Here is a 27,721-nt window from a genome sequence, read left to right as displayed (position 1 = left end):
CGCGAATGCTTCAAATTCATCAAAAATATATTCATCGACAATATCCAAATCTTCATCTATGTTATCGACAACTTTGGGGTTCTTCTTGTGTTTATTCATCTTCTTGTGTTTTTCTTTTGGAGTTTGAGGGATTGTAGGTGATATACCGGCGTCCACCATCCCTCCTAGTGTCCCGGAGATCCTTCCCCCGAACATGTAGGGCAATCTCTCCTCGTCACATTGGCTGCACCACAACCATAGCATATGATCCTCGCACGGCGAGGCTGTGTGCATTGATCTAAAGGATGATATCCAATGTAACAATTGAGACACAGGGAAGAATTAGCCTGTGGACGTCTTTGAGTGGCTTGGGTGTTCTGATCAGTGTTCCTCCTGTTGTTGTTTCGAGGATTATTCCTTCGCGGAGGATCATTGGTTCTCACTGTTTCCACAGCATTGATGCGCGATTGTCTTTGACGCGCAGAGTCCTCACTCGCGATAAGCATATTATTTTCAATCACACGGAGAGCACTTTCTAATTCAGACACAGATGTAAACTCCCGCAATAAAATTGATTCCCTGATCCTTGGGGCGAGATTTCGACGAATCATCTGAATCTGCGTGTTCTCATCTAATGGCACATCTAACTCACGAAACAATGCACGCACATCCGCGATAAACACACCCACTCGTTCACCTTCACGTTGTTTTCTGTCCTCTAATCTCCTACGCACTGATAAATCACAATCAGACCTATCAAAGGTGGTTCTTATTGCACGCGAAAAGTCCTCCCAGGTTGAGAAAAGTTCACAACTCTTGAACCATCTTAATGCATCACCACACAAACATAAGTGCACACTTGATAACACCGAATCAGCTGCCACTCTCTGCGCACTAGCCATTCTCTCCATTTCACGCAAAAATGTTCCAACGCGTGCTCCCTTAAGATCACCAGAGAACGTGATCCCCCAATCCTTCAATGGGATGGGTTTAAAGGTGGTGAGATTGCTAGCTGGAGGAGCAACAGTGGTCACCACAGATGTATCAAGGCTCCTAGGCTGAGATTGTACTTCCGACTGTGGATTGCCAGCATCCTGTGGCACATCCTGTCCACCGACAGCTCCCATTTCTTCAGGAATACTTTCCATAGAATGGTATGTCGTTGTGTTCAGAGCCGCAGCATTCAAATTCGCAGCAAAATTCCTCGAAGGTCCCGCGCGTGGGAGTCGCGGAAGTTGTGGCGTTTGCTCGTGCCGAGCTCTGGGGGTTACTTGAGGAGCATTATGGAACTGCAGTAGTGACATCTTGTCCACCAAGGTGTTCATTGTGGAGGCCAGAGTGTTCATTTGATGATTCATCCTGTCGCTGTTTCCTTGGAAGGTTTCAAACATCTCTCTGTTCCTTTCCTCCTGTTGCCTTAAGAACCTCTCGGTGGTTGTTCCCAAGGTCTCAACAAGGTGTCTGTTTTCCTCGCACTCTCGCTCCAATCGCAAGAAACGTTCTTCCCATCTATTGATTGCAATCCCACGACCACTTCCCATCAGAGGAGTTCGCGGAATCCTTGATTCTTGTGGTGTGCTGGCCACCGAAACAGTTGGTGGCTGTTGGCTTGTGGATGGTGGTTGTTCCACAGAACTGGGTGGTGGTTGTGCAACAGCACTGGGTGGTGGCTGTGCAACAGCACTTGGTGGTGGCTGGTTCCCGGAGGGATTCTTTCGCGTCCCGACCATATTGACAAAATCGAAATGAAAATCAGAAATTTTTCAAGAAAAATCGAAGAAAAAAAAACCTTCAAAGGGAGAACCAAACTCAATCCCCAATCAAGAAAAATCCCAAAAATAATTTTTCTATATATTTTCCTTTTATTGGATCCATCAAAATAATCCATAAAATATTCTCAAATCTTAAATTAATACAAAATGTTCAGCACAAAGAACGTGAGCAATGCAAGCTACACGTGAAAATTTTCTCCAAAAAAGACTAGAGAAATCTCCCTTATCCCTTCATTGCCCGCAGGACGCAGCACGCGAGAAAGGCAGGTCACAAATGGTCCAGCAAATTTCGCTCAACCCGCTTAATCGATTGCCTAAGCAAGATGCGAGGAGCAAAAAATAAAAGGGCACCTGCCCCCGCCAAGCCCACAGCGCATGCCCCACAGTAAATGCCAAGATAGGGAAACTCTTAATTATTTGAATTGAAATCTAAATTAAAATCAATATCCTGGAAGGGGATTTCCTCACTTCCCAAAAAAAAAAAAGAAAAATCGGAGAAAAAGAAAAAAAAATTCTCCAAGCTCCGGATGGCTTTCAACAACTCCCGGATGATTCTGAAAAACTCCCGGATGGATCTCAAAAGTCCCAAATGACTTTCAGAGAACCCCCAAATTGAGACTTTGATCAAGGTGACCGGATAAAGAAATTTTTGCAAAAGTGCAGTTGCCAAAATTAATAAATTATTTTACTTGCAAAGGCAATTTTAATTTTTGACCATCAAAAAATATTCGAAAAGCTCTCCCCAATACTACTTGTGCTATGTATAGCGGGATCCGTATGGGAAACTTCAAAGGTATCCCCGCCGACAATGGTCAAAATATATTTCTGCACAAAGGCCCCCAAATGATCGCTCAATACCTATTGTTTGGGGGTTGCGGTTTTCTGAGAAGCACAAGACTTCACAAATTTTTGTACAACACAAAATCCATTTTACTTATTCCTCAGCAAAGGCTAAATTTTATGGGAATTTTCAGAATTTTCCAATGAATCAAATTATAATTTTACTCTATGCAACACTGATACTCTTTAGGGCTACTTGCGTGAGTTCCAGCGGTGGTTGGGCGCCATATAAGGTTCAAAACCCTCCCTCGACTAGCTCAGGGGGTAGTTTATTCTTCACTCAGGTTACAGGGCTTTGACTCTTCTTCTCCTCACAAAAGGATTCTCTCCAGCGGGTGTCTCGATCTACGGTGGTTTCTCTTCCTGCTGCTGTTGTGATCTCCTTCGGGGATCTCCTACTCTCCACCGACGTTCAGGGGCTCGCCTGCTGACTTCTTCTGTGCAATATTTCCCTCACAGGATATGTGGGTGCGTTTCAATTCTCGCTGTGTGAGATCTGGCTCACCTGAGGAACCGTGTGATAGCGTTTCTATGAGCGCTGGCAATTGACGACCAGGCCACAGACTTCTCCGCGCACCAAAGGTGGCGATAGAGATGTTCCCAGGCAAATCCGGCAATTGACGACCGGCAGGTGAGCTTTGGCTCTTCCACGGGGCCCGTATGTGCTGGATTCAGGCAATTGGCGACCTGAATATCTCGTCAGAGGAATACTTCCCTTGTCCTGCTGACGCTTCCGGCTATTGGCGACCGGGGAAAGCACTTTTCCTTGCCAGTAAGACTGGCAATCTAACGTCCAGACACAGGCGGCAATTGACGACCGACCTCTGTGTCCGATTCGAGCCTGTGAGATGCGCCAAATCTTCCAACTGATTCTCCCCAATCTCCTGGCGGGTTCCCTTGGCGTGAATCTCTCCGACGCAGCTGATGCAATTCCTGGGACGACACAATTCCACTTCCGGCGTCTTCTTTTGGCGGGAAGCTGTCCGACACAGATGCTGCAGTTCCGGGGAAGGCACAAATTCACTCCCGGCGTCTTCGACACTCTTGTAGATCTCACTGGACAGAATTCTACTCCAGACTGAACTTCGTTCCCTGTGGGGATGGAAAATTTATAACTAAAAGTAGCACACAAATACATACAAAGAACATATATCATGCACACACTCTTCGGCTTCCTTCGTCGTTTTGGAGACATTTTGACAGAATAAAAGTTAACCTCCCAAAAGCCAAGTTCAAAATTTTTTCGCACGTTACATCTCCCCAAAATGTTCACTCAACTCCTCCACATTTTGGAAAAGAGAGGAATGCAATAAGCAAAATGACTTTTAATTGCCGCGATTTCCATTTCAGATCAAAACTCCTCGCAATTACGAGCATTGATAGAAATATATGTTCCATGTAAAATCCCCTAAAAGACCAGCAATTAAACTTCAAAACCTACGCAGAATTTGAATTTATTTTATGGGTATGTAGATGGAGTAAATCCTATCCCTTGTATGCTGCTATCTCTCACTTAATCTGAATTCATGTTCAGGAACTTTACAGGGAAATTTAAATGAAAAGCGAAAATAGTTTTATGCGAGCATTAAGTGTAACTGCATTGCACTAAAATTTAGTATGCTACAATGCAACGCTGCATAACATATGCTATTCCCCACTTATGCTATATTCTTTGATGGAATCATCAGAACATTGGGGAAGAAAGGCAGAAATCTCTTCACCTTCGCGCAGGTATTTCTGTTTGAGAGAGCAAAGTGGCGGAAAAAGGAATTTGAAGGCAAAATAATTGAGACAATTATGATTCCGCCTTCTCAATTAGCGTTAAAATTGGGGTTCTCACATTGCTATGTTGGGGATGAATGTATGAGTGGGAGGGTGTTACCTGTTGCTGCCAGTGGGGAAGGCCGCAATGGACTCCCGCCGGTTGCGGCCGAACAGTGCGGGTGGCACTTTGGAGATGGTGACGACGGAATGTCGACGGCCGCCTGGCGTGGGCGCCGGCGCCTGTGATAGTGTAGCCAGGAAGGCAGCCTCGCGCGGTGTAGGCCCCGAACCCTCGCCGCCGCGTTCCGACAGCCGCCGCACCTGGCTGGCCGTGATGCCGGTTGTGCATGATGGCGTGGGCAGGGAGTGCTTGCGTGTCTCCCGTGGATCCCGCCACGGTGACAACAAGTATGGATTAACGGGGGAGTCGATGTCCAGGCTGTTGCGTGGCGATGACTTGTTGCTCGGCGGATCGTCCTCTTCGCCACCGCCGGATTCCTCCACCACAATAAGGGGCTCCTGATTGGAAGCACTAAACTGTGGGGTGAATGAGGAGCGACGCATTCTGTATGGATCTGAAAAACAAGAATGAAGGAAAAAAGTAAAATTAGCTTCAAATATTAATGATTTAGTTCAATTTAGATTTAAAATTTGATTTTTTTTAACTCTAGAATTAAGAAAATTTTTTTTGGATGGTTTATTCCATGTATGTAGCCAGGGAGGATGTTTTTTAGTGTATAAACACTCTCTGAGAGCTTAGAAAGCTCAAGGAAGCTTAAAGCAAATTATTTCAATGCAAAAATTTCATTAAAAAAGTTTAGGAAGGAAGTTTTCTTCTTAACAAAAAAGCTTTTCTAACGTTAGAAAAGCTTTTTATTAGTTTTCAGGCTAAACGTTAATTCAACATCCACATAGCCTTTTTAAAAAAGCAACACCAAACATTTTAAAGTGCGAAACGTTCAAAAAGAATAGGCGAATCGGCAAACGTTATCAAAGAAATGCCAAATGTTAAAAAATATATCAAACCTTAGAAAAGAAGCTTTAGTCATTAAAACAATGGGTCTTACTCAGCGACTAAGAAACCTTTGAAATTCGCTTGAAATCTTGAAATTTCAGTACAAAATTCAAAGATTTCAAGGATTTCTTTGTGGCTGAATAAGTAAAATTTTTAATAAGAAATTTCAAAAAACTACAGATGACAATGGAGACGCCTGGTGGTTGTCATGTCAGGCATCTCAAAATTTCTTCGAAAAAAAGAGTCTTATTCATCAGTAGTATTTCCCAGCGCTTTTCCGAAATATGACCAAAGTTTTTTTGAGTTTTTGAAAATGCTTTACAATTATTTAACAAAAACGAAAATTAATTAGGTTTGTATCGTAGAGATTTATTTCATACATGATGAATAGGACTCTTTATAAGAAAAAATTTAACCTTTAATGTGAGGACTTTTAAGTATTTTTCTTAAAACATTAATTACGAAATTTAATTGAATTTATGTGGGTACATAACTGGGCCTTATTATGTAGTTAATTAACAATTCTATGTTTAAACTTTTACAAGTTTTTCTTCCTGTTTACAAAGTCTATGTAATTATTTACCTACCTAATTTAGTCCGTAATTTATTTTAAATTAAATGAAATATCCCTCAAGGAAATGCGATATTTTCCCTGAAGTAGGCCTCTATATGGCCATTATTTAGGTACTCTAAATAGGAAAAAAAAACTCAAATGATTGATTTTTCGTGCAGAAAAATGAGCAAAATGTAGAATGAAATGCTTCAATGGAAAAAGAAGTGTCACTTCTAAAACTTCATTTAATTATACCTCCTTGCCTTTTACTCTGGGCTCTCTTTTTCGTTTTTTTTTGGGTCGTTTCATCGAGTGTCTTGCGATACCCGCCCATGCTGTACTTCTTCGTTTTTTTCTCTCTCTATATTTAGATGGCACCCATCCCCGAAGCTTCCTTTCCTCCCTCACCCCCTGAAATTCTTCCTTGGCAATAGGAGAAAAAAAATGGGACAGAAGGATGATGAAAAGGAGTTATCAGGGTGAATTACAATAAACAGCAGACGAAGGTGGGAGGTGGAAAATTGATTAAAATCAAATTGCAGGGTAAGAAAAGATGGGAACGGGGCGAATATGAAAACCAATATACTTCGAGTACTCCACTGACATGCTCCAGCAGCTTCGCAAGAGCTTTTGGGAGAAAAAAAAGCGAGCTTGATCGGTGAAAGAGGGTTTCCGATAAAAACTGTGGGCATCTTTACCATGTCATTCACTTTTCCTTTCACAGCCCCCACCCCCTGTGCTCCCGTTGGTGCTGATATATTGTGATTAAATTTTCATTCCATTGCCACCCGGAGGAGTGTTTGGCACCGCGGGAAAAGGATCTCCCGTTCCTTTTTGGGTGTCCCTTTCACGGGATCCTGAAAGCCCTATCAATCTCTCACAACCCACGTGCTGGCACGCCCCCCCCTCACACCACTAATGGCTGGTATAATTTTAAATTCTCCAGAATCTCCAATTGTGATTTTCGCGTTTTTCCCTCCCCGCACTGAACTCCAATAAATTGATTCAATCCATCTTTGAGTGCTTTTTCGCACCTTCAATGGTTTTTTTTTCGTCGTGATTTACCTCATTTTCTCTCTCCCATTGAGATTTCTTTCGAAAAAAAAAGGAATTTTTTTTAACACGCGCGGTGGTGCTTTTAATGAGCTTCTGGAAGATAAAGCAGAGATTTCCTGGCAATATATCTCATAAATATCATACACCGAGGAGTTTATGGCCGTTAAGGAGAATTACAAGGGATTTAGACTTTCGTCGGGGATTGCAAAGATATTTACGTCATGATGAAATTCATGAGTTTTAGAAACTCCTATAAATGCCATAACCATGAGGTTTTGCAACATTTTTCTAATGCAGGTTGTGTTTAGAAATTTCCAAGTTGAAAACTTTAGGAAAAAAGTTTAGATGAAAGTTTTTTTAAATTTGTGCAACGACGTGGTAAAAGTTTTATTTCCCAAGTTGGAATCACGTAAATTTTATTTTGTTTTATTTCTCAAACAATGACCAATGTTTACTAGCATAGATTTTGTGCAAAACTCTCTGAAACTAATCGATTAATGTTGCATTAAATGATTTTAGTGCTCAATAGAGTGGAAAATCCAATTTTAATACATGTAACAATTTAAGCGGGAAACTTTGTATTTTATTGCCCAAAAATTAACACATTAATAATTAAATACAGAGGATATTTCATTTAATATTTTGTGGTTGAACGCCCTAAACTTATAAATTTATTCCTTCCTGTCGAGTGGTTTTTCAAACAAAATTAATCTTTTATTGAATTTTAAATCATTCTTTCGTGTCAAATTATATAGCCGTATTATTTATAATTTATATACAACCTCCACGATTCCTGTCAATCACATTCATATTGAATTAAATCTTCGGGGTGCGTATTAACATTAAAAAAAAATCTCTGAGAAAATATTCTTAAAGGTTCTTTGAGAAAAGGAAAAACTTATTCTAAATAATAAATTACGCATCATATACTCACTAATTGTCATTCTGTTCAACTTATTTTCTTGCACGACGTGCGAAAAAGGCAGTTTCTTTATTTTAATAAGCTTCAATTTACCCACCTTCGGGGTAGTAAGACCTAGCGCAACTTTAAAAGCTTCTTACACATTGCATTTGTTTCATAAAAGCTTCCAACTCTTGGAAATTCTGTCCACTCTGTGATGTATAAATAATGCAAAAAAGTCGTTTATAATTGCTGCTGTTCTTCCTGTATAGCACTATGTGCAGAGTCTAAGTGCCATTAGGAAACAATTGGACTCATTTAAATTTTAATTTGCTCTTAACACATCTTCTACGACGTTTAATTTATTCAACATGACGCGCGGCTATTTCATTTAATTTGCACTAAAATCAAAAAGAGCCTTTAAGTAAGTAAATGAAGCTTTTCCCGGGAAAAGCTTCTGGGAAGTCGGTCAAGGTGGAGCTTTATTTGAAATAAATAAATTTTATTCATCTATTTTGGGTACAAAGTTTCCCATAATCAATCTTGTTATCACCTTTGGGGAAAAAGAGGGAAATTTCACCTATATATTTTCCTTATACATTATTTAATCGAACCATAATCATTGTGAAGGAAAATTACACAGAAATAAAAGCCATAATCGGGAATACGTTTGTCATTTTATTGCAAGTAGGGAGCCGGAAGACCCCTAAAACTTTGTCACAAAAACTCACGCCTTGCTCCCCTGGGACGTCGTATCTTTTTTCGTCCAATAATCAAGAGAATAGGGTGTACTCTAATTATTTTTCCCTCTCATTTATTCATTTAATTATCGATTTACCAGTAAATTCCTCAGGGATATACAATATATCTACATGTATATAATAAATATTATATTGTATGGCTATCGGGTGATAAATTAAATTTTTACGTCATCCCTTTTCATTCGCATTTTTGTTCTGGACCATGGAGTAAGCTTCCAAGGAAAATTTCTCTATTGTGGGAAAATAAATAAAAAGAGTTTGTGAAGAAAAAATCAATAAATGTCACAAATATCAATTAAAAGCAATCATAAATTTTTCTCAAGTTATTTATAAGGGAAAATAATACCTTTCCTAGGAGTTTAATATACGAATATGTGTAAATAAAACTGTGTTGTCTCAAGATATTCTATGTGTGCAATCTTAATTTAAGTCTTCTAGAAAGCTCTTTGTACGCACCGGCCTTTCTTCTCATTACCTCTCTCAGCTATGCTCAGCTACTCTCGTGCCTCTATTTCTTTATCATTTCCTCTCTGTCTTTATTCGCTTTCTTCTAATCTCTCATCTGACCGTCGTTAATTAATGTCAGCCATTACAGTTACCGTAAATGTAAGGATACTCATACTCACTCTATGAGCAGGTTAACATTCGCAGAATATTATAAAACTCGCAAAATTCAAAACAAATACTCTGTCCAAAATACCTTGGTAGGTTTATTCATCAATTTCCTCAATACCCCTTTTCTGCCTTGATTCTCTTTTTGTCTTAGATTAACAATTTCCAAGCAAAGGGGAGGAGACTTTTCAACAAGTTGCAAAGTCGAATGAAAAGCTCGGGAAATCTTTGAGATTTCTCAAAGGAAATTTCTCTCGAAGTCTCATTCTGAGTGAGTCAATACCAATTGGTGCAGGAAGGCAATAAAGGTATAAAGAATATATAGGCAGCACACGAGAGTTTCCCTGGAAGAGGGTGTATTTACTGAAGGGGATTTTCCCCAGTGTTTTTTTTCTTCATTTTAATACCTTTACCACTCGAGGGTGAAAAAAAACTTTACATTGTTGTACTTGTTGATGTGTTTTCCCTGTTTGGGGGAAGCACGTTGGGAAATTGCCGTGATAGGTATGGATATTGCCTCAATCAGTGGCCTAATTTATTTTTAATAATCTTCCGAGGTATATTTACCTTTAAATGGGAAAATATCGAAGAGGAAAAATAAGAAACATTTTGAAGAAAAATATACAAAGCACATAGCTGAGCTTCGGAATGTCTAAATATTTGTTTAGCCCCAAGATTATTGTTTGAACAAATGTTGAGGATTTTCCGGACTTTCTATAAATTCTTTGTAGGTATTTAATAAAAATAGTACGCTGCGTAGTATTATCGTATTATACAAATATCGATTGAATTTGTAGTATTATAAGTTTCTTTCATCTCTAAAATGCTTCCGCCTCAAGTTTAACCTCCACAGTAAGAAAAAATTAAATTATTTTTCATTTTTATTTTCTTTGATGATTTATTGGGGAGACCAAGAGGAAAATTGCTGAAAAATGGCGAATAAATCTCAAGAGAATTTCACATTTTTATGCTGAAAATATTTAATTTTGCGGTGAATTGCCCATGGTCAATGAAATGATGAATGGAATAAATATAATTTATAGGGCATTCAATCTTATCCCACATTTTCCTCTCTCTTTCTCCCTAATTCTATCTTATTTCTTTGGGAGGGAGAGCTTATATTGCATAACATGCGAGAAGATTCCAAAGGGATGAACCCACATGTTTGTACGTGAGATGAAGTCATGGTGTTCATGATGATTTTTTTGTGTTTCCTCATTGCTACAAGCCTTGCTACAAGGGTGTAGTTGAATATCTGCACGTTGGGTCAATTAATGAGGCATGAAAAAATACAACACCCCTGTTGGGTCTCGTCGGTGTTGGACATGTGGCCTAAAGCTCGTCCAGTGTTGAGTTGTGGGAAAATTGGGTGTGAGGTGTGAGTATGGTGGGAAACAAACTCCCGCAAATCAATGATATACAATCACCCACATTGCCACCACTGTGACCGTTGAAAAGCAAGGAGATGAAGATGAATAAGATACCACAGAGAGTGTAAGGAGATACTACCCCACCCTCCTTCTCTTGGGGGGAAATGAAAGAGGAGATACAGAGTGAAGGAAAAAAAATTCAATGGAAAGGGCACGTAATGGGGTAGAAGGACTAATCCATTAAATTACTTCTTCAACTCCCATCCATGAAAAATTGCTACACACCAAAGGGGTGGCTTTTTTTACCCTTGAGTGGCAAATTAATTGCTTCTGAAATGTTACGTCTTTCTATTTTGTTTGCTGGTGTACAAGTTTTTCCCGGAATTAAGGGACAAAAATTATAAATTCAATTAACAGAAAAACGATTTAAAACCCTTTTTTTCTATAGACATTTTGGGTTAAAGAGAATTATCTTTTAGATGAAGGATAGTAGTTTTGTATACTACTTTAAACTGTCCTTAAATAATGGGAGAAAGGAATTACTGGAAAGTAAATTCTGTGTCATTATGGTCGTCATCACCATCGCTGTAGCTATTATAATCTAACCGTCATTACTGCCATTACAACATGTAGATAATGGTTGAAATTTACTATTAGGTCTGGGCTAAGTTTGGTTAAATCAGGCTAAGATTTTGAAGCTAGGCATAGGTTCTTTAAGCTAGACCTATTTTTTTTAGACTAGGCCTAAATTAGTAGAAGCTTGGCCTAAGTTTTTTTTTAAGATAAAGTTTAAGTTTATTTTAGAAAGACTTAGGATTTTTAAAGTAAAAGTTTTCCAAATTAGCTAATGTTTTTCATGCTAGGTTAGGATCGGCCAAGCTTTTCTAAAGCTAGATCTAAGTATTTTAAAGTTTCAAGGTTAGCTGAATTTTGACGCACAAAAACAGTCAGGTTAGATCGTCTTCGGTTATGGGTAAAAAAAAATTCAAAACTACATTCAACCTCGATTCATCCTCCTGACATAGCAATGAAAACCTTAAAAGTTTAACTTTAAAAAACTTACGTCCAGCCTAAAAAAATTAAATTTTGCTTAAAAAAACTTAAATTTAGTCGAGGAAAGTGAAAGGAAAGCTCTAACGTTTTAAAGAAAAATAAATTACAGAAGGAAACTTTGTAACAAATTTCATTGCTTGATTTCTGCAAACCCCTAAAGCGTCCCTCGAAGATGTGGTTGTGTGGTGTTTAAATAATGGAAATTCACTTCTTTAGCTGTATTTGGGGTTGTTTGGGGACAAGCATAAAGCTCAAATAGAGGAAGACAATGATATTTAACTTGTATTTACCCAAGAGTCCTTTTTTCTGGCTTCTTCTCCGCCATTTGAGGTTTGTGTCACGATCCAACGACCATGAATCAAACAAGGGCAAGTCCCATGGAGAACTTTCACCCTACCCTCCCCCTAGCCCCTAGAAAGCAAAGCAATCATATAAATTGTCTCTCCTCTGCAGAGAGACCATTGAGATGAGAAACCACGTAGAGGAATACACTTTTGGGTATTATTTGCGCTTCTGTGATAAACACACCCGCGCAATAATGTCAGCATATATAGGAACGAAGATCTAAAAAAAACTGTACGCGATAGATTTGGGTTCCTTTCACCCTCATCCTCCCCCAACCCCTGGAAAAGGGTAAGAAATCACCATTGAGATTCCTTTTCACGTGCTTCGGGAAGGAGGAAAAGCTATATATGGGCGTGGGATTTTCTGGGCGGAAAGAGATTTGTGTGATTGTTTCATAAATTTTTTATGGGCCCATCTTAGAGCAATTTGAAATGAAATCTTCAAAATTCAACTCTTCAGCAAATGGTTACCCGAAATCATAAAATCTATAGGTTTCAACTGATTTTTGCCTCATCGTCAATTTGTAATTCAATGGGATTTCCAAGAGATTTTGCGGTGTATCAACGAGATGTTTCTTCCTTCTCAGCAATTTGTGCTTAAACAGCAAAATATTCTCTCAGTATGGGGCTTAAGAAAAACAACCGGAAATTAATTACTGTTCGTCTTTTTTTATAAGATGAAAATATATATAAAATATGTACTTATCATGGGTTTTTGTATGCGGACGAATCATCACGAAAAAGTCCCTCCTATGGAGAACAAAAAGTACCCTGAATGTTTTATTGATGTCTAACACGCAATTCATTACCTACACCGTAATTAATCGATAGAATAATGTGGTGACATTTATCATAAATTTTCAAAGTAATTCGAGCATAACGAGAGATAAAATAAAATTGAGTAAACTCCTTAATTTATTAGAATTTACTTAAATAAAAAAATGAAAAACTATATTTTTGTAATATTTTAATAATTCTTCTCGATTTTTATCCCATTAATTAAAAATTAGATATTTTCCTTTTAATTGTAAGTGAATGTAAAACTTTTAATTACAAAATTAAAAAAAAAAATCATGGTTAAGTCATTCTGGTGTTTTCAGGGATGTTTTGTAAAATTATCACGCATTTGCAGTAAGTTGGTATGATGAGGAGGAATCTTCTTTTAGGATTGCGGGGATAATATGTGTGAAAATGATGCTGTAAAATTTATGCAAAACACATAATCATTTAATACTAAAAGCAGCAATTTAAAATGGAAATGAAAATCTTTCCTTGACTGTCTTCGACGCAATACAATGCTGAATTCATCGACACGATCACTGAGTGTTGGATAGCTAGCTATGAATGTATGTAAAGGAGGTGGATGAGATTTAATTTTTTCTCTCTCTCTGGGAAATAATCTACGCGATTTAATATTAAACTCATCTCACATTAATATCATCCCCTCAGCATGGCTTCAGAGCGTCTGTGAAAATGAGGAAAGCTCATCTCTTTCACATGGCGCTAAATACATTCACTGCTGCTGTGGTTTTTGAGGTAGTTCCCATCCAATAAATCACTGACCAGAGCAAATTTTATCAACCCCACTGGGGAGGGTTTTCTGTGAAGGCCCTCGGTAGTGGTTTTCAAATCGTTTATCAGCCTCAGCATATACGATACAATTCATCTGTGTGGTGACACATAAAAGCAAAATAATATTTCATCGAGGACATTCCCATGGGGAGGTGTGGTAGCTATAACCATATTAAACTTCCATATATGAAAGGGCAAGAGGCCCGGCAGTATTTTACCGCAATAGCGCCCTGATAATTCTCACACATTATGCAAAAAGATGCTAATGGAAAAAAATGTTGAATTGATTTTATAGCAAAACCCACAACCTCATCCCCTTTGTGTTGGCAAAGAAAAACTCGTAACGGAGAGAAAATGAGTTTTTCTCCATGTTGATGAAGCAATGAAAAATCCCCGGAGAGATTCACTGGGGTTTTTTTTCATTAAAAGTGTTGAAGCATTAAATTAGTCGTCTTTTATGCAGTTTCTCTGAGGAAATAATAAGATTAATGGGAAAATGTGGAAAATGTGTGTGTGATATGTATATTTTTTCCATGCAAAATGGTAATTTAAACCGATTAAAATGTAATATAAACTGTGAATTCTTCCCACCCTGATTATCCCTTGTCATTTGCGCCAATTTTAATTTTACTAAAATACAAATTTACACTAATCCCCACCCTCTTGTGTATGTAAATCACATGAAAATGCTATGTTAATTATTGTGCGCAATAGGCATTACCTACCATTGAAATGTAACTGAAGAGGTAAAGCTACACACTTGAAATAAAATACCACGGATTTTACCATGGATCACATTCAAATGCTTAATCCACACTTTAATACACACTTCACGGAGATTTTGCCCAAAAATTGAGTACACGCGTTTCCTTCAACATTCCAAATGTCTATATAGAAAGAAACTCACTAATGATCTTTCTCACCCAGATTTCCTAGAAAAGTTATATATAATGCTCAGTGTGGATGAGATTTGAAAGAGAAAGAAGTCAGAAAGCTTCAAGAATTTTTTTGTACCTAACATTAAAGCTTCAAGAGCATAATCTTCAAATTCTTATTCTTAGAATTGAATTAATTGTTCATAACACAAGTTAAAGTAAACTTTAAATTAAATTCTTACGAGAATTTACATTAATAATTTTTTTTTCAACAGAATGTAGATTGTTCCGCTAAGAGATGTTAAAATTTATTTATGCTCTCTCTTCCGGAGGCAGAATTAATTAATTATTCATTAATTTGTAAATGTCACAACGGTTCTTGCACAGATTAAGGTCATCTGACTACCTCTCAAAAATATAACTTGAAATTAGGAAAAAAATTGTTTAACTCATAAAAATCATCAATGAAGCTTTTGGCATTAAAGATTTTCTCAATTTTCTGCTATCGTAGTTTTTCACCAACACTTTGCACTTTAAATTTTTTTCATAAATAAATATAAATCAAAATCACGAAGAATGAATAAATATTATTCTCTTCTCTACATTCAAGGCTATGTGCTTAGGGTAGCATCACGAAGAAGCAATATTTATGAAAAAAAAACTTTTAAATACAACAATAAATTTTTCTTGCAGAAAACTTTATAATAATGCTACAGAAATGACTATTCAATTTTGAATAAGAGAAAAAATTGCTTGGAATGAAATTCCCGGGATTTTCTGATGCAGAAAAATAGTTTAATATCATATTGCGCTGTGCGCAAATTGAATGGCATTTGGTGGAAAAGTTCTTGCATTTCAAAAGTACCCAGGTGGTGTCTGCTGTATTACCTGAAATGGCACATGAAATATGCAATTTTCACTTCAATATCGCAATATTTGTATTCTCAATATATGGGGACATTTTAGCATTTTCTTTTACAACATTTTTGCATTTAGCTGAATTGTCACGTAGTTTGTAACGTAAGCATGGTTTTCACTTAAAGCACATTTTGAATTTTTCAATAAACACCCCATTCTTGGGGTAATTTATTAAAACTTACACTCCTCGTGCACTAAAACGTGTAGCTTCACATGACAGAGCACATGAAATTGAGCTTTTCTGAGGTTTTCACCCTCTCTCTTGCCTATAATACACAAATTGCTAAAAGGAGATGGTAGTACGAGAAAAAATCTGTTGTGAAAATGATGGGGAAAAAAACGTGCAGGTGAACACCGCAGTTGGAAAATACTGACAAGATGGAAGTGGAGGGAAGACGGGATACCGCCATTCTCCCTCCCGCCCCCCTCTTGGTTAGCAATCGCCCAACAGGTGTGGCGAATCCATACAATTTCCGTCTCAATTTTTCAACCCCCCGCTCCGACATAAGCTTTCATAACGCTCTGGGAATATAATTTACATCACCTGGCGTCGCGCTGTGTAATCAATTCCACAATAAACTGTGCGTAAAATTCAGGGGCAACGTCAAATCATTAAATTCTAGTCACACATCCTTTCTTCATTTAATTATTTAGCCGCGCGTCACAAGTGATGCCGGTTACCGACAGGGACCACCCCCCGAAAATCTCCCCTCTGGGGCTTGTTACGGAGCCAAATTATAATATAAATCCTCGTGTTGGGGATAAATTTATATTTACTCCCATGCCTGGGTTAAAATTCTCTTACCACCAAATGAGCAAATCATTGGGCTATTTTCCTCTCATTTATTGATTTTTCTCTGTTACATTTTTGGCCCTAAAGCTCTTATTGTTTCACAAAAGATAAAAGCACCTTTCATGTGCACAAAAAGCTCCAACCTATATAATCTATAGGTAACATTTTAATTTATACGGTAAGAATTTAATTCAATTTATATCCCTCGCCCGCAATCTTGATGCTGCAAAAGCTCCATAATGAACATCTCGGGGAACAAAATGCCAACATATATGTAAATATATAGGTAAAGTAAACTATATCAATAGAGATTTTATATACAAAGAAAATTCATCTATTTAATTAAAAACTTTTTGACAATATTCTTCGTTCAATTTGGGAAGAATTGTTTTACAAATCATGTAAATTATTGTTTTCAGAATTAGCAAAACTTGCAAATATCTCAGAAGATATTCAAAAACTTCACCAACAACACAGTGTAGCCACACAACTTTCTTTGCTACACGACAATTAATTTAATTTGAAATTTTCAATGGGCGACCGCAAAATATGAAGCACAAGACAGAATTATGCCCAGGGCGCACTAAGGGGAATAAGAATTTAATTACTTGCGGTCCTTGAGTAGAATAATCGCCCAATGTCTTCCCCAGATTTATGCTGATTTTCTAAAATATATTAATTTGCTGAATCAGCATCATTTTAGTGATTTGTAGGTAATTTACCAATAAAAGCTCTGTAGCATTATGAATTGAATTCCAGGAAAGCTTTTCATGCTAATTAAACATTTTTTCTCAACTTTAAATTTATTTTACGGAATATTCTCAAAATATTCTTATTTTTTATTAACCAACATAATCTTTTGCAACACATCGTGAAATGAATTTTCCATTTCAAAAAAGTATTTCTTTTTATTAAAATTAAGTTCAACTTTCTTTGAATTTGAGAAATGTATTTTTGCATTTTATTTCTCAGTCCCAATTCGAACATAATAAATTTGAAATTCTCTTTCGTCAAATTCCCATGGGGAAAATTCTTTGATTCCTCTTTCGTGTGTGGAAATGTAAAGCCTCGCGAAAATTTTTCACATGAATTCAAATGTTTTTGCCTTTCCATCTTTACAAAAAAAAAATCGTCGTGGAAATGAATGTGTGATGAATAAAAAAGCTTGATATGAATTAGAATGGAAAATTGAGAAAAAGTTATAGAGGTGGAAAATTTATTTATGCGCTATGTTGGGTATTTGCATACACGAGAAATTTTATATCAAGCTCATAGACAGATTTCTAACCGTAAAAGAAAAATATAAAGTTTCAGTGGTTTTGGTTTTGTTGTCTGTAGCTCAAAAGCTTCACTTAAAGCTGTCAGAATTTTAAACTATATGGTGGTGAAATCTTCTCTTTCACGTAGGGCAAAATAATAGCATGGTGTACACCACACAAAATCCCAGAGAAGCTTTATGCCCACCTTTTATATGCGCTGTGGGGTCCTTAGAAATTGGCACATTTACCTCCCCCAATCGCAGGTTTCCCTCATGCTGTTCCACGTGCACACACACACACGACAATCATTGTGTGGAAATTCTGTGTGAAACTCACGACTTTTCCTAGTTTATGTGCTTGGAATTAAAATGAATTTCATTTCTCCTCGATAAAACCATTTTACGTGAAGCATCGAAAACACCCCCATTCCCCAATACAATCTATTCTAATACTCGTGTTGTATCAATCACTGTTAACTCTCGTGGAAAATCCACTTCCCAAAATCCTTTTAGTTCAATTTTCAAAACTTTTCACCATTTCTCGCAATTCTGTGTGTGAGGGCAATAAAAAAGTTCATTTGAGCTTTGCAGCAACAGTTCATTCAAACTTGAAAAAAAAGTTATTAAGCTTTCTATAATAGCATTTTAATAGTCACAATTTGTGTGTTTAATGCAGATAAATCGTACCAAAGGTTTTACATTATTTTTGTAGCTATTTATATAAAAAAATTGCGCACGAGGCTGGAAGATTCATTAACTTACCCATTTTGTGATTTTTTTTCAGCTTCTCCCTATGCTAAAGAGCTCGTTTGTCTTTCCTGGCAACGCTAATGGCGTGACTTTTCTCTGCAAAGTGAAAGACGAAGACAAGTGTTAAGTTAATGCTGACAATGAATCACTTAACATGTTTTTTCTCTTATCGCATGTCTCGTAAGGATATCAATAAAATTTAAAATTTTATAATACAGTGGAGTTTCACATTATGCGTACCACATTCTCATCAGTTATGGCCTATTGAGGTATTTAACCCCTGAGCATAGTTTTCTGTGCGAATTTAGGGGAAAATTTTGTGTTTTAACGCAGATATGATGACAGAATTTTTTGAAATTTTCGCAAGTCTTATTTTAAGTCAATTTTTTATCTGAATTTCTGTTTCGAATAAGAAGTTTTTAAACCTTTCCGTTAATCGAATACGTTTGAATTTTCCGTAAATAGAAACTTCTTATAGCCTAAGTTTAATTTTCCTAGTTTTCTACAGTCTTTTAACTTTTAGAACGCTTAAACATCCAAACACTCTTCTTTCCTATAGAAATAGATAAAAAAAATTTAGCATTGTAAAAAGATGCTGATGAATTTTAAAATAAATTCTTTTCAACATGAAACCTCACTGTTGCTAAAACATTATTCTCAGGTGTCAACACCTGATATCCTATGCTAACGCTTATATGTCTCACAACGCATATATTTTCATTTTACTTTCGTATAAATTTGCCTATGTTACGAGAAAATTTTGGATGTTTATTCTGCCATCAAGAGCAATGTATCTTTGATGGGGGATCAAGTATAGTATGATAGAAGATGGTGTGACAAAGTGCTTATTATGTATGCAAAAGAATGAGTTAAAATGATGAAAGTTTACTGTCCAATACATTGTAAAAGGTAACCTTTTACACTGAAATTTTAAATTAATTTTGAAGACAAGAAAACTTTCAATCTTATTGCAAATTCAAACAAAAGAGAATTAAATTGAAGGTATACATACTTCCGTAATGGAAAATACTGTATACCTTTTCAATTTTTTTTGTTAAATTATGCTCTGAAGGAGCTTTTATCGGGGAAAAGAGTTCACACGATGCATGATCTGAATAAAACTTTACTTCTAAACGAAAAAAATGAAAGATTTTCCATTCCGTCTTTGGTGTAATTCAGCAGAAGTACCTTTACCAAATGTAATAGATATTCATTGAATTATATACTTTCACTCACATAGAGTCGATTTCTCGTAAAAAGTCTACCTGAAACTTTAGTGTGAACATGGATTTCAACAGCTGCGGTACAATTTAAGCGGAAAGTTGAAAGTTTTCAAAATTAATGGAATTCGCGGTGTGAACAAGAGTAAAGTTCTTACTGAAAACACAATGAAAGGAGAAACTTACAGCATAGTTAAAAGTCAAGGAATTCAGGAGCTTTTCAGTATTTATTTTACTAATTATTGAAATTAAAATGATTCAGATGAAAATTAAATAATATATTTTCATGGAAATGAATTTTGTATTCATTTTGTCTTTTTGTAAGTTTTCAATCAAAGTAAAATGTCTGCAAAACAATTCAAATTTTCTTTCAACATGTTTATTGTACATAAAGTTTAGTTAACAAAACAAGAAAGAAAAGGAGAATTTTCTTTCTTTTTTTGTAATGAATCTCTATTTGGAAGAATGATCTTGGCATAAAATCTCATGTAACAGGGTAAACAAGAACATTTTTTTGATTAGGCACCAGGATTCTGCTCTCTATGTTTGTCTAAATTGCGAAAAACAATCGATTACACTTATCAAAAAAACGTGGTTTGAGGGAGGCTTCTGTAACAATTTTCCATGAGAATTCATAGAGTCAATGGAAGCCCCAAAAGAGGCATAACTTAATTTCAGACGAACACCATTTTTTACTCTCACAGTCTGTAATTTAAATAGGACTCACCAATATTTGGAATATCGCACTTTTCATTAATTCACTAAATTGGCTTTAATTATTGTTCAATATATTAAGTTTTAATTAATTTCTTTTAATTCACTCGCGAGAGCTCTTTATCATTTTAACGATTGAATTCAACTGATGAAAAAAAAACAATTTGCACTAATTCAGCACACACTTGATTTTAGAATAATAATTTTCACTTCAAAATTTCTTCAACATTCTCCCACCCAATTGACTCCATGTCAATTTACTAATCAGAAGGTGTTAATCCTTCTACAGGAAGCTTTGATAGCTTTGCGATCGAGCGTTTGTAACTTCCTTTGGGAGTTTGCACAAGCACAACTCTGGCCTTTCCATCCTTGCCAGGATAAATCTCAGTGATACGACCAAGAGGCCATTTGAATGTAGGTGCATTTTCTTCACATACAATCACTATATCACCAATGCGAAGATTTTCAATTTCTTGTTGCCACTTCGTTCTCTTCTGCAATGTTGTCAAATATTCAAGCTTCCAGCGTTTGGCAAACTCTTGAACGATTCTCTGAATGAGTTGCCAACGGTCGAGTTGATTGAGTGGAAGATCAAGAAGATTCATTGATGGTAGGTCCTTAAGTGATTCTTTCATAAGGAAATGTCCTGGGGTCAATGCAATGGATTCCGAAGGATCAGTTGAGAGTGGTGTAATTGGTCTGCTGTTGAGGATTCCTTCAATTTGTGCAGTCACAGTGCATAGTTCCTCAAAGGTGAGAGTATGATCACGTACAACTCGTTTTAGGTGATGTTTAAAAGATTTAACAGCAGCCTCACAAAGACCATTATGATGAGGCGATCTTGGTGGTGCAAAATGCCAACGAATGCTGAATTGAGCAGCTGCATCGATGATATCATGTTGAGTCTTTTGGTCTTCAAAAAATGAGCATAGATCTCGAGCTGCTCCCACAAAGTTCGTTGCATTATCTGAGAAGATGTCACTTGGTGCGGATCTGCGTGCAGTGAATCGGCGCAATGTTGCGATAAACGCATCAGTGGTAAGGTTGCTGACGACCTCACAATGTACTGCTTTTGTAGCAAGGCAAGTGAAGATGCAGATATAAGCCTTGGTGAGTGTTTTTGTGCGCCGAGTTCCATATTTAATGAGGATTGGGCCTGCATAATCGATTGCAGTTGAGACAAATGGAGTGGGATCATCAGGTACACGATAATTTGGTAGATCAGCCATCAATTGTTGTTGCATTTTTGGGTTCACTCGTGAACATCTGACACATCGACTGGTTACAGTGCGCACCAATTGTCCTCCCGCTATCGGCCAATATTTCTGACGCAAGTTTGCCAAAAGAAGTTGAGGTCCCGCATGTAGGAGGCGTAGATGTTCAGCTTTAGCAATCCAGTATGCTAGATCACCCTTTGGGAGTAGTAGGGGATGTTTCGTAGAATAGCTTTCGGAGGAATTTGAGAGACGACCTTGCACTCGTAGAAGACCATCCTCATCGACAAAAGGACGTAGAGATTTGAGATGACTGAATTCCTTTGCCGTGTAGAATTTGCCACGTTGGAGAGACTCTATTGCCTTTCCAAACCCTCGCCGTTGCTCCCACCCGATGAGAGACTTCTCAGCGGAGGATAATTCGTCCACTGATAGTGGACCATGGAAAGATTTATGGTAAAGGAACCGACGGGCAAACGCCACTACACGGACCATTTCAGAGAAGTCTGAGGAATTTTGGAGCAAAATGCTATGCATTGTTGGATCAGGGTTATCATTAGGGATCGGAGGGGTTGTGTTAGTAATGAGAGTTTGATGGTCAATCTTTTCAGCATCAGATTGTTTCAGTTCAAATGAGATCGGCCACTCGGATTGAGGCAAAGTAAGAAATTGAGGGCCAGTCCACCAGAGGGGTGAACTTGAAAGTTCTTCAGGCGTGCATCCGCGGGAAATGATATCCGCTGGATTTAATTCGCTTCTCACATGTCTCCAAGCTGAGACTTCTGTAATCTCTTGAATGTCTGAAATTTTATGACCGACGAACACATCATGCTTCTCTTTCGTAGAGTACAATTGGTTAAGCACAATCGTAGAGTCAGTCCAGCAATAGTATTTTGTCACGTTTGTGTAGATTGATCGGACGTATTTGAGCAATTCTGCACCAGTATATGCAGCAGACAATTCCAACTTGGGGATTGTACGGGGATCAACAGGAGCTACCTTGGATTTGGCAATCAGTAGCCGTGAGGTACGTCTCCCGTCTTGGTCAATTGTTACGTAATAGACAGCAGCACCGTATGCAATTGAACTGCTATCTGTGAAGACATGCAATTCTTCATCTTGAGGGAATGCAATATCAGATGCCCATCTGGGGATTGATATCTTGTGGATTTGTTTTAGACCATCAACAAAGGATAGCCATTTTGGAAGGATTTCAGTAGGAAGTGGATCATCCCAATCAACCTTCAATTTCCAGAGATGCTGAAGAAGAATCTTCCCTTCAATAATCACTGGCCCTACAAGACCTAGGGGATCGAAAAGGCTTGAAATTAGAGAAAGTATATTTCTCTTTGTAGCGTCAAGAATTCGAGGAGAGAATTCGAAAGCGAAAACATCAGTAAATGTATTCCACATCATTCCCAGTGCCTTTGTGGAGGATTTATCATCATCTGAAATTTCTACATTCTGATGAGAATCTTTATCTCCGAGAATTGGATTCAGAAGCTCACGGCTATTTGAGCTCCATTTTGCAAGCTTCATTTTTGCAGATTCCATGATTCCGATTAGTTGATCACGAGCTTGGATAGCCATGTCGAGACTGGGAAAAGAAACCAGACAATCGTCGACATAGATATTTTCCAGCAGAATTGGGGCTGCGATTGGAAAATTCTCGCGTTCATCATGGGCAAGTTGATTGATTGTTCTCGTAGCGAGAAAAGGGGAAGCGGAGACCCCAAAGCACACACCCTTAAGACGATAATATCCAATGGGATCTTTTGTTGAGAATCTGTAGACGATGCACTGATAGAATGTATGTGGGTGATGTAGGAGAATTTGAGGGTACATCTTTGTGATGTCACATGACATTGCAATTGCATATCTGCGGAATCGAAGAAGGACGGTGACAAGATCAGGTTGTACAACGCCACCAATCCTTAGTGTTTCGTTTAGGCTTTTGCCTGAAAGGGACTTGAAACTGGCATTGTACACAATTCTCACCTTGGTTGTGGCAGATGATTCCTTTACAACACAATGATGTGGCATGTAATAGGATGCAAGATGTAATTCCTCAGGAGGAATGGGCTCAAGGAAGTTCAGGTCCAAGTATTCTTGGATTACGGCATTGTATTGCAGGCGCAATTCAGGATTTTTCTCAAGACGTCGTTCCAGGCGGAAGAGTTGAGCGATAGCATTAGATTTATTGTCATCTAGATGCTTAACGTTGTTCTTGAATGGCAAGTGGACTACATAGCGACCTTCATCATTTCGAATTGTGGTACGTACGTAAATATCCTCAGCTGCTTTCTGTTCAAGAGTGAGGGCTTTGTTGGATGGAACCTTTTCCCATTCCCAAAATCTCTTGAGGGAATTATCAATTGAAGAAAGGGTTGTGAGATTACACATGGGATTGTAATCAGAGGATGTGGAAGAATCGTTCTTTTTTGAAGGGTCAACGACATGTTCACCGAGAATTAGCCAACCGATGGCTGAATTTTTCAATTTTGGGAATCCCTCACCAAGACGATGCGACTCATCATACTCGAGCTGAGCAAACAAACCACCACCGATGAGGATATCCACGGGTTGGCTCACATGCCATGAGGGATCAGCAAGAGGAAGATCAATGAGAATTGGGATGGATTTGGGATCGACACGCCAATTCGGAAGTTCTCCTGTAATTTTGGGAATCACATTGCAGGAGATTGGGTAGTAAATATCTCCATCGCGAGATGAGAATTGTGTGCGAACTTTGTATTTTCCCTTGGACTTCACATCGAGAACTCCACCAATATCAAAATTGCAATTGATTTTTGGGAGTTTGAGACGCTGTGCGAGATTCTCTGTCATCAGATTCAATTGGGATCCATTATCAATTACAGCACGACAAAGGATCGCATCTCCATTTCGGTCCAAGATCTTTATAATCGCTGTTCCCAAGAAAACTCGGCAGAAAGATTCAATGGGCTGATTTGAAGCAATTGCAACAGTGCTCACTGAAACAACTGGTGAATTTGAATTTGTTGGATTGGGTGGATTAGGTTGAGCAGGTGCCTTTGGAACAGGAGGACTTGGATTTGGAGATAATGTCTCTTGAGGAGGATTTGAATTTGTAGATTTTGGCTGAACATTTTCGAATGAACCGTGAAGCAATGTGTTGTGCTTCGAATTGCATTTCTTACATCCTGGACGGGGGCAATCTCGAGTCATGTGAGATTCCGTAATGCAATTTCGACACAACTTTTCGGCGCGAATAAATGCGAGACGATCTGCAGAGGTGCTCGCACGGAATTTGGGGCACAAAAAGAGTTTGTGGGATTCTTGGTTGCAGAATTTGCAATTTTCAGTGGATTCTGCAGTCAACAGAGAGGAAGGTTTTGATTGAGAATTTGGCTTTGAATTCCCAGAATTTTTGGGCTTGGCATTGGATGGAGCTTGGGGTGAATAAATCTCTAATTCACGGACTCTATCAATCAGGAATTTGTTGAACTCCTCCCATGTCGGTAGAGTTCCTTTGGAAGCACGAGCCCAAAGCTTTTGGGATTCAGGATCAAGCTTTTCGCGGAGAATGTGTATGACCCAATGTTCACCACCTGTAACGGACATGCTTGCAAGGGATTGCAAGATGGAATTCGCTGTGGAATGCATTTGGCTGAGAGCCTTTGCAGATTCGAAGGGAATTGATGGTAGAGAGATCATTCGCTTCATATTCGCGGACACAAGAGCATTTTTATCCTCGTAGCGATTGACCAGGGATTGCCAGGCAGCATCATATTTATCTTCAGCTATCTCAATGTTCTCGATAAGACGTTTTGCATCACCAGTGAGGTAAGACAGAAGATATTGCATCTTATGGATTTTCGACAGGCGTTGATTATTGTGGATCACACTTAGATACATGTCCTTGAATGAATTCCAGGAGGAGAATTCACCAGAGAATTGAGGGACGGACAATGTAGGGAGTTTTGAATGGCTTGATGAGGAGACTTGGGAATCAGAGAGTGTATGAATCACATCAGTGAGCTTGTTGAGAATTTCATCAGAGGGTGATGAGGAGTTTGCCCGAATGGCAAGAGCTGAGGCAATCATTCTATTCGTCTCATTTTGCTGCATGAAAAATCTCTCCATGAACAATTCAAAGGCAGAAGAATTGTTGGGATTGGGAGTGCCAAAATTCGGGGGAATCGGCGTGGAATTATGGAGATCATTTTGTGGAAATGTTTGAGGGGGATCAACGATTGTCTTCTGCGACGAATCACTGTCATTCTCATCGTCAGTAAGGTCAGTAAAATGTGGCGAAGTAGCTGATGCGCCAGCTTCATCAATTATTTCGTTGATCGCTGTAAGGAGAAGCTTGATGCGATCGAATTCCCCATTGATTTCTTCTGAATTAAATAATGGGGTGAGCTGAGGTTGCAGCTCTTGGATTTGGTGCTCAATCTCACGGAGGGAATCAATTTTGGCTCGAAGCTTATCAAGCTCGCCGGGATTATTGATTTGAGATCGATCATAATCATTTACGAATTTAAAGATTCTTGTGATACGTCCCTTGAGGGACCCCCAATGCTGGGAGATTGTCATCTTTGAGATTGAGTCGTTACTTGGGGAAGAACGGACAGAAATCTAAAAAATGGCCCATGCAAGGGAGTATATTCCGAGGGTGCGGAGGTGTTCTTTTGGAAGGGAAAAAAGGGTTGAGAGAACACCGAGGGAGTGCAGGAGGGCTGCTGATGATCTTCCAGGGGTGTTCACTCAGGTCTGGGAGTGAATTAGCAAAGAGTGTGGCGCGGGGGCGCGGGAGAATCCACAGGGAGCTGGTGCGGAGCAATTCGTCCAATGCTCCGGTGTCGAAGGACCACGAATGTAATTTAAATAGGACTCACCAATATTTGGAATATCGCACTTTTCATTAATTCACTAAATTGGCTTTAATTATTGTTCAATATATTAAGTTTTAATTAATTTCTTTTAATTCACTCGCGAGAGCTCTTTATCATTTTAACGATTGAATTCAACTGATGAAAAAAAAACAATTTGCACTAATTCAGCACACACTTGATTTTAGAATAATAATTTTCACTTCAAAATTTCTTCAACACAGTCCATGTGATGTGAATCTCTAAAATTATTTTCCACTCAAAAAGAAATTCCATGGTTGGGGATGCCTGCCTATACATGGGAAAAGTTTGTGAAGGATATTTTGAGGGTTTTTGACACTGAAAATATTTTTTTTGTGTGAGGGTGTGCAAAAAAGCACATTGTACAAAAGCACCCTTGACATATGGAAAGCTTCTTATTTACCTACCTATATAATTTTTTATAAAATCTGACAGATGTTCCTGAATTTATTGATTTCTCAACAATTTTCCCAAACGACAACCAATTTCCCTTAATTTGAATTTTGGATTAGCAATCGATGAAAATTCCTTGTTAGTTTGTACATATTTCCCACGAGTGAAAATTTGCGGAAATTTTCATGGGAATCACCCCAAATTTGCGCCACACTGCACAGATGAAAAACTCCTCTGAAAAGCTCATGATGGGATTTAGATACACCGCGTTCTCTCTCACAAAAAAGTGTCCTTTTTAATGCCTCTTCAGGAGAGAGAAAAAAAATGTGAAACATAAAAATATCGTTATGTTTTTTATTTAATATGCTAACCTATATACAGTAAACTCAACGACTTTATTGTGTCAATAAAAAGTGCGAGAGAGGTGATGGCTATAAAATAATGGAAGAATATTGAGTTTAGTCGCAATATAATTTTTTTTTCCTGGAATTCACATTGCACATAAAAGAAACGTGCGAAGAGGTAGCTCTGGGTATGAAAGGGAGCGGAAATCATTGGATACCCTACTGATTCTCCTTTATGTTTCCTTCAGGATTTCCAAGACAATGCAGTGTTAGAAAATAAATTTTCGTGGAAAATGACTGTAATCTGGATGTAAGGTAACTGGATATAGTTGACATTGACATTAATAACTTATGACAATTGTATTGACTTGACAGGTGATACATATTGAATGTCATTCTGTCATTTGACAGGTATTTGTAGACTGGCCCACAAATGCTATCAATTTCTCTTAAGGGTTTAATTTTCAATTTTATTTAGATAAGCACTAAGAAAATTATTTAAACAGACTAAATCAGTTGGCAAACATAATAATTTTCCAGTTAATCAGGGGCTTAATTCGTGTATAAAATGATTTTTTTCACATATTGTAAAATTTTAGAACTAAAATATAATATTTGTATGAAATCCCTAAACAATTACGATATTAAATTCTAATTTAATTATAATATTTTACACGTCATGCAATATAGATATACAAATTATCCTTTAATAATATTGTCGGTCAACTAAAGATTATCATTTTCTATTGTATAAT

The 27,721-nt window shown here is 37.8% G+C and overlaps 3 protein-coding genes across 3 annotated transcripts in view; 1 reads left to right on the top strand and 2 right to left on the bottom strand.

The window, feature by feature from the left end:
* The window catches only part of LOC129791241 (fatty acid synthase-like), a 1,176,504-nt gene that overhangs the window by 83,893 nt on the left and 1,064,890 nt on the right, over positions 1 to 27,721 (top strand). The gene's annotated exons all lie outside the window — the stretch shown is intronic.
* The window catches only part of LOC129789960 (pupal cuticle protein), a 1,201,887-nt gene that overhangs the window by 146,588 nt on the left and 1,027,578 nt on the right, over positions 1 to 27,721 (bottom strand). The gene's annotated exons all lie outside the window — the stretch shown is intronic.
* LOC129789892 (uncharacterized) overlaps positions 1 to 27,721 on the bottom strand; it is a 52,858-nt gene that overhangs the window by 8,540 nt on the left and 16,597 nt on the right. Inside the window, exons 3-4 of the mRNA XM_055827011.1 lie at positions 18,199 to 18,282; positions 4,474 to 4,930 (exon numbers count right to left, since the gene is read on the bottom strand). Of these exons, the coding sequence (XP_055682986.1) occupies positions 4,474 to 4,930; positions 18,199 to 18,202 (461 nt within the window). The 5' untranslated portion in view covers positions 18,203 to 18,282. The remainder of the gene's footprint in view (positions 1 to 4,473; positions 4,931 to 18,198; positions 18,283 to 27,721) is intronic.

This window comes from Lutzomyia longipalpis, chromosome 2 (genome assembly GCF_024334085.1).
Source record: "Lutzomyia longipalpis isolate SR_M1_2022 chromosome 2, ASM2433408v1".
Classification (NCBI taxonomy): Eukaryota; Metazoa; Arthropoda; class Insecta; order Diptera; family Psychodidae; genus Lutzomyia; species Lutzomyia longipalpis.
Note: the sequence above shows the minus strand (reverse complement) of the source record. Positions and strands in the feature narration are given on the sequence as shown.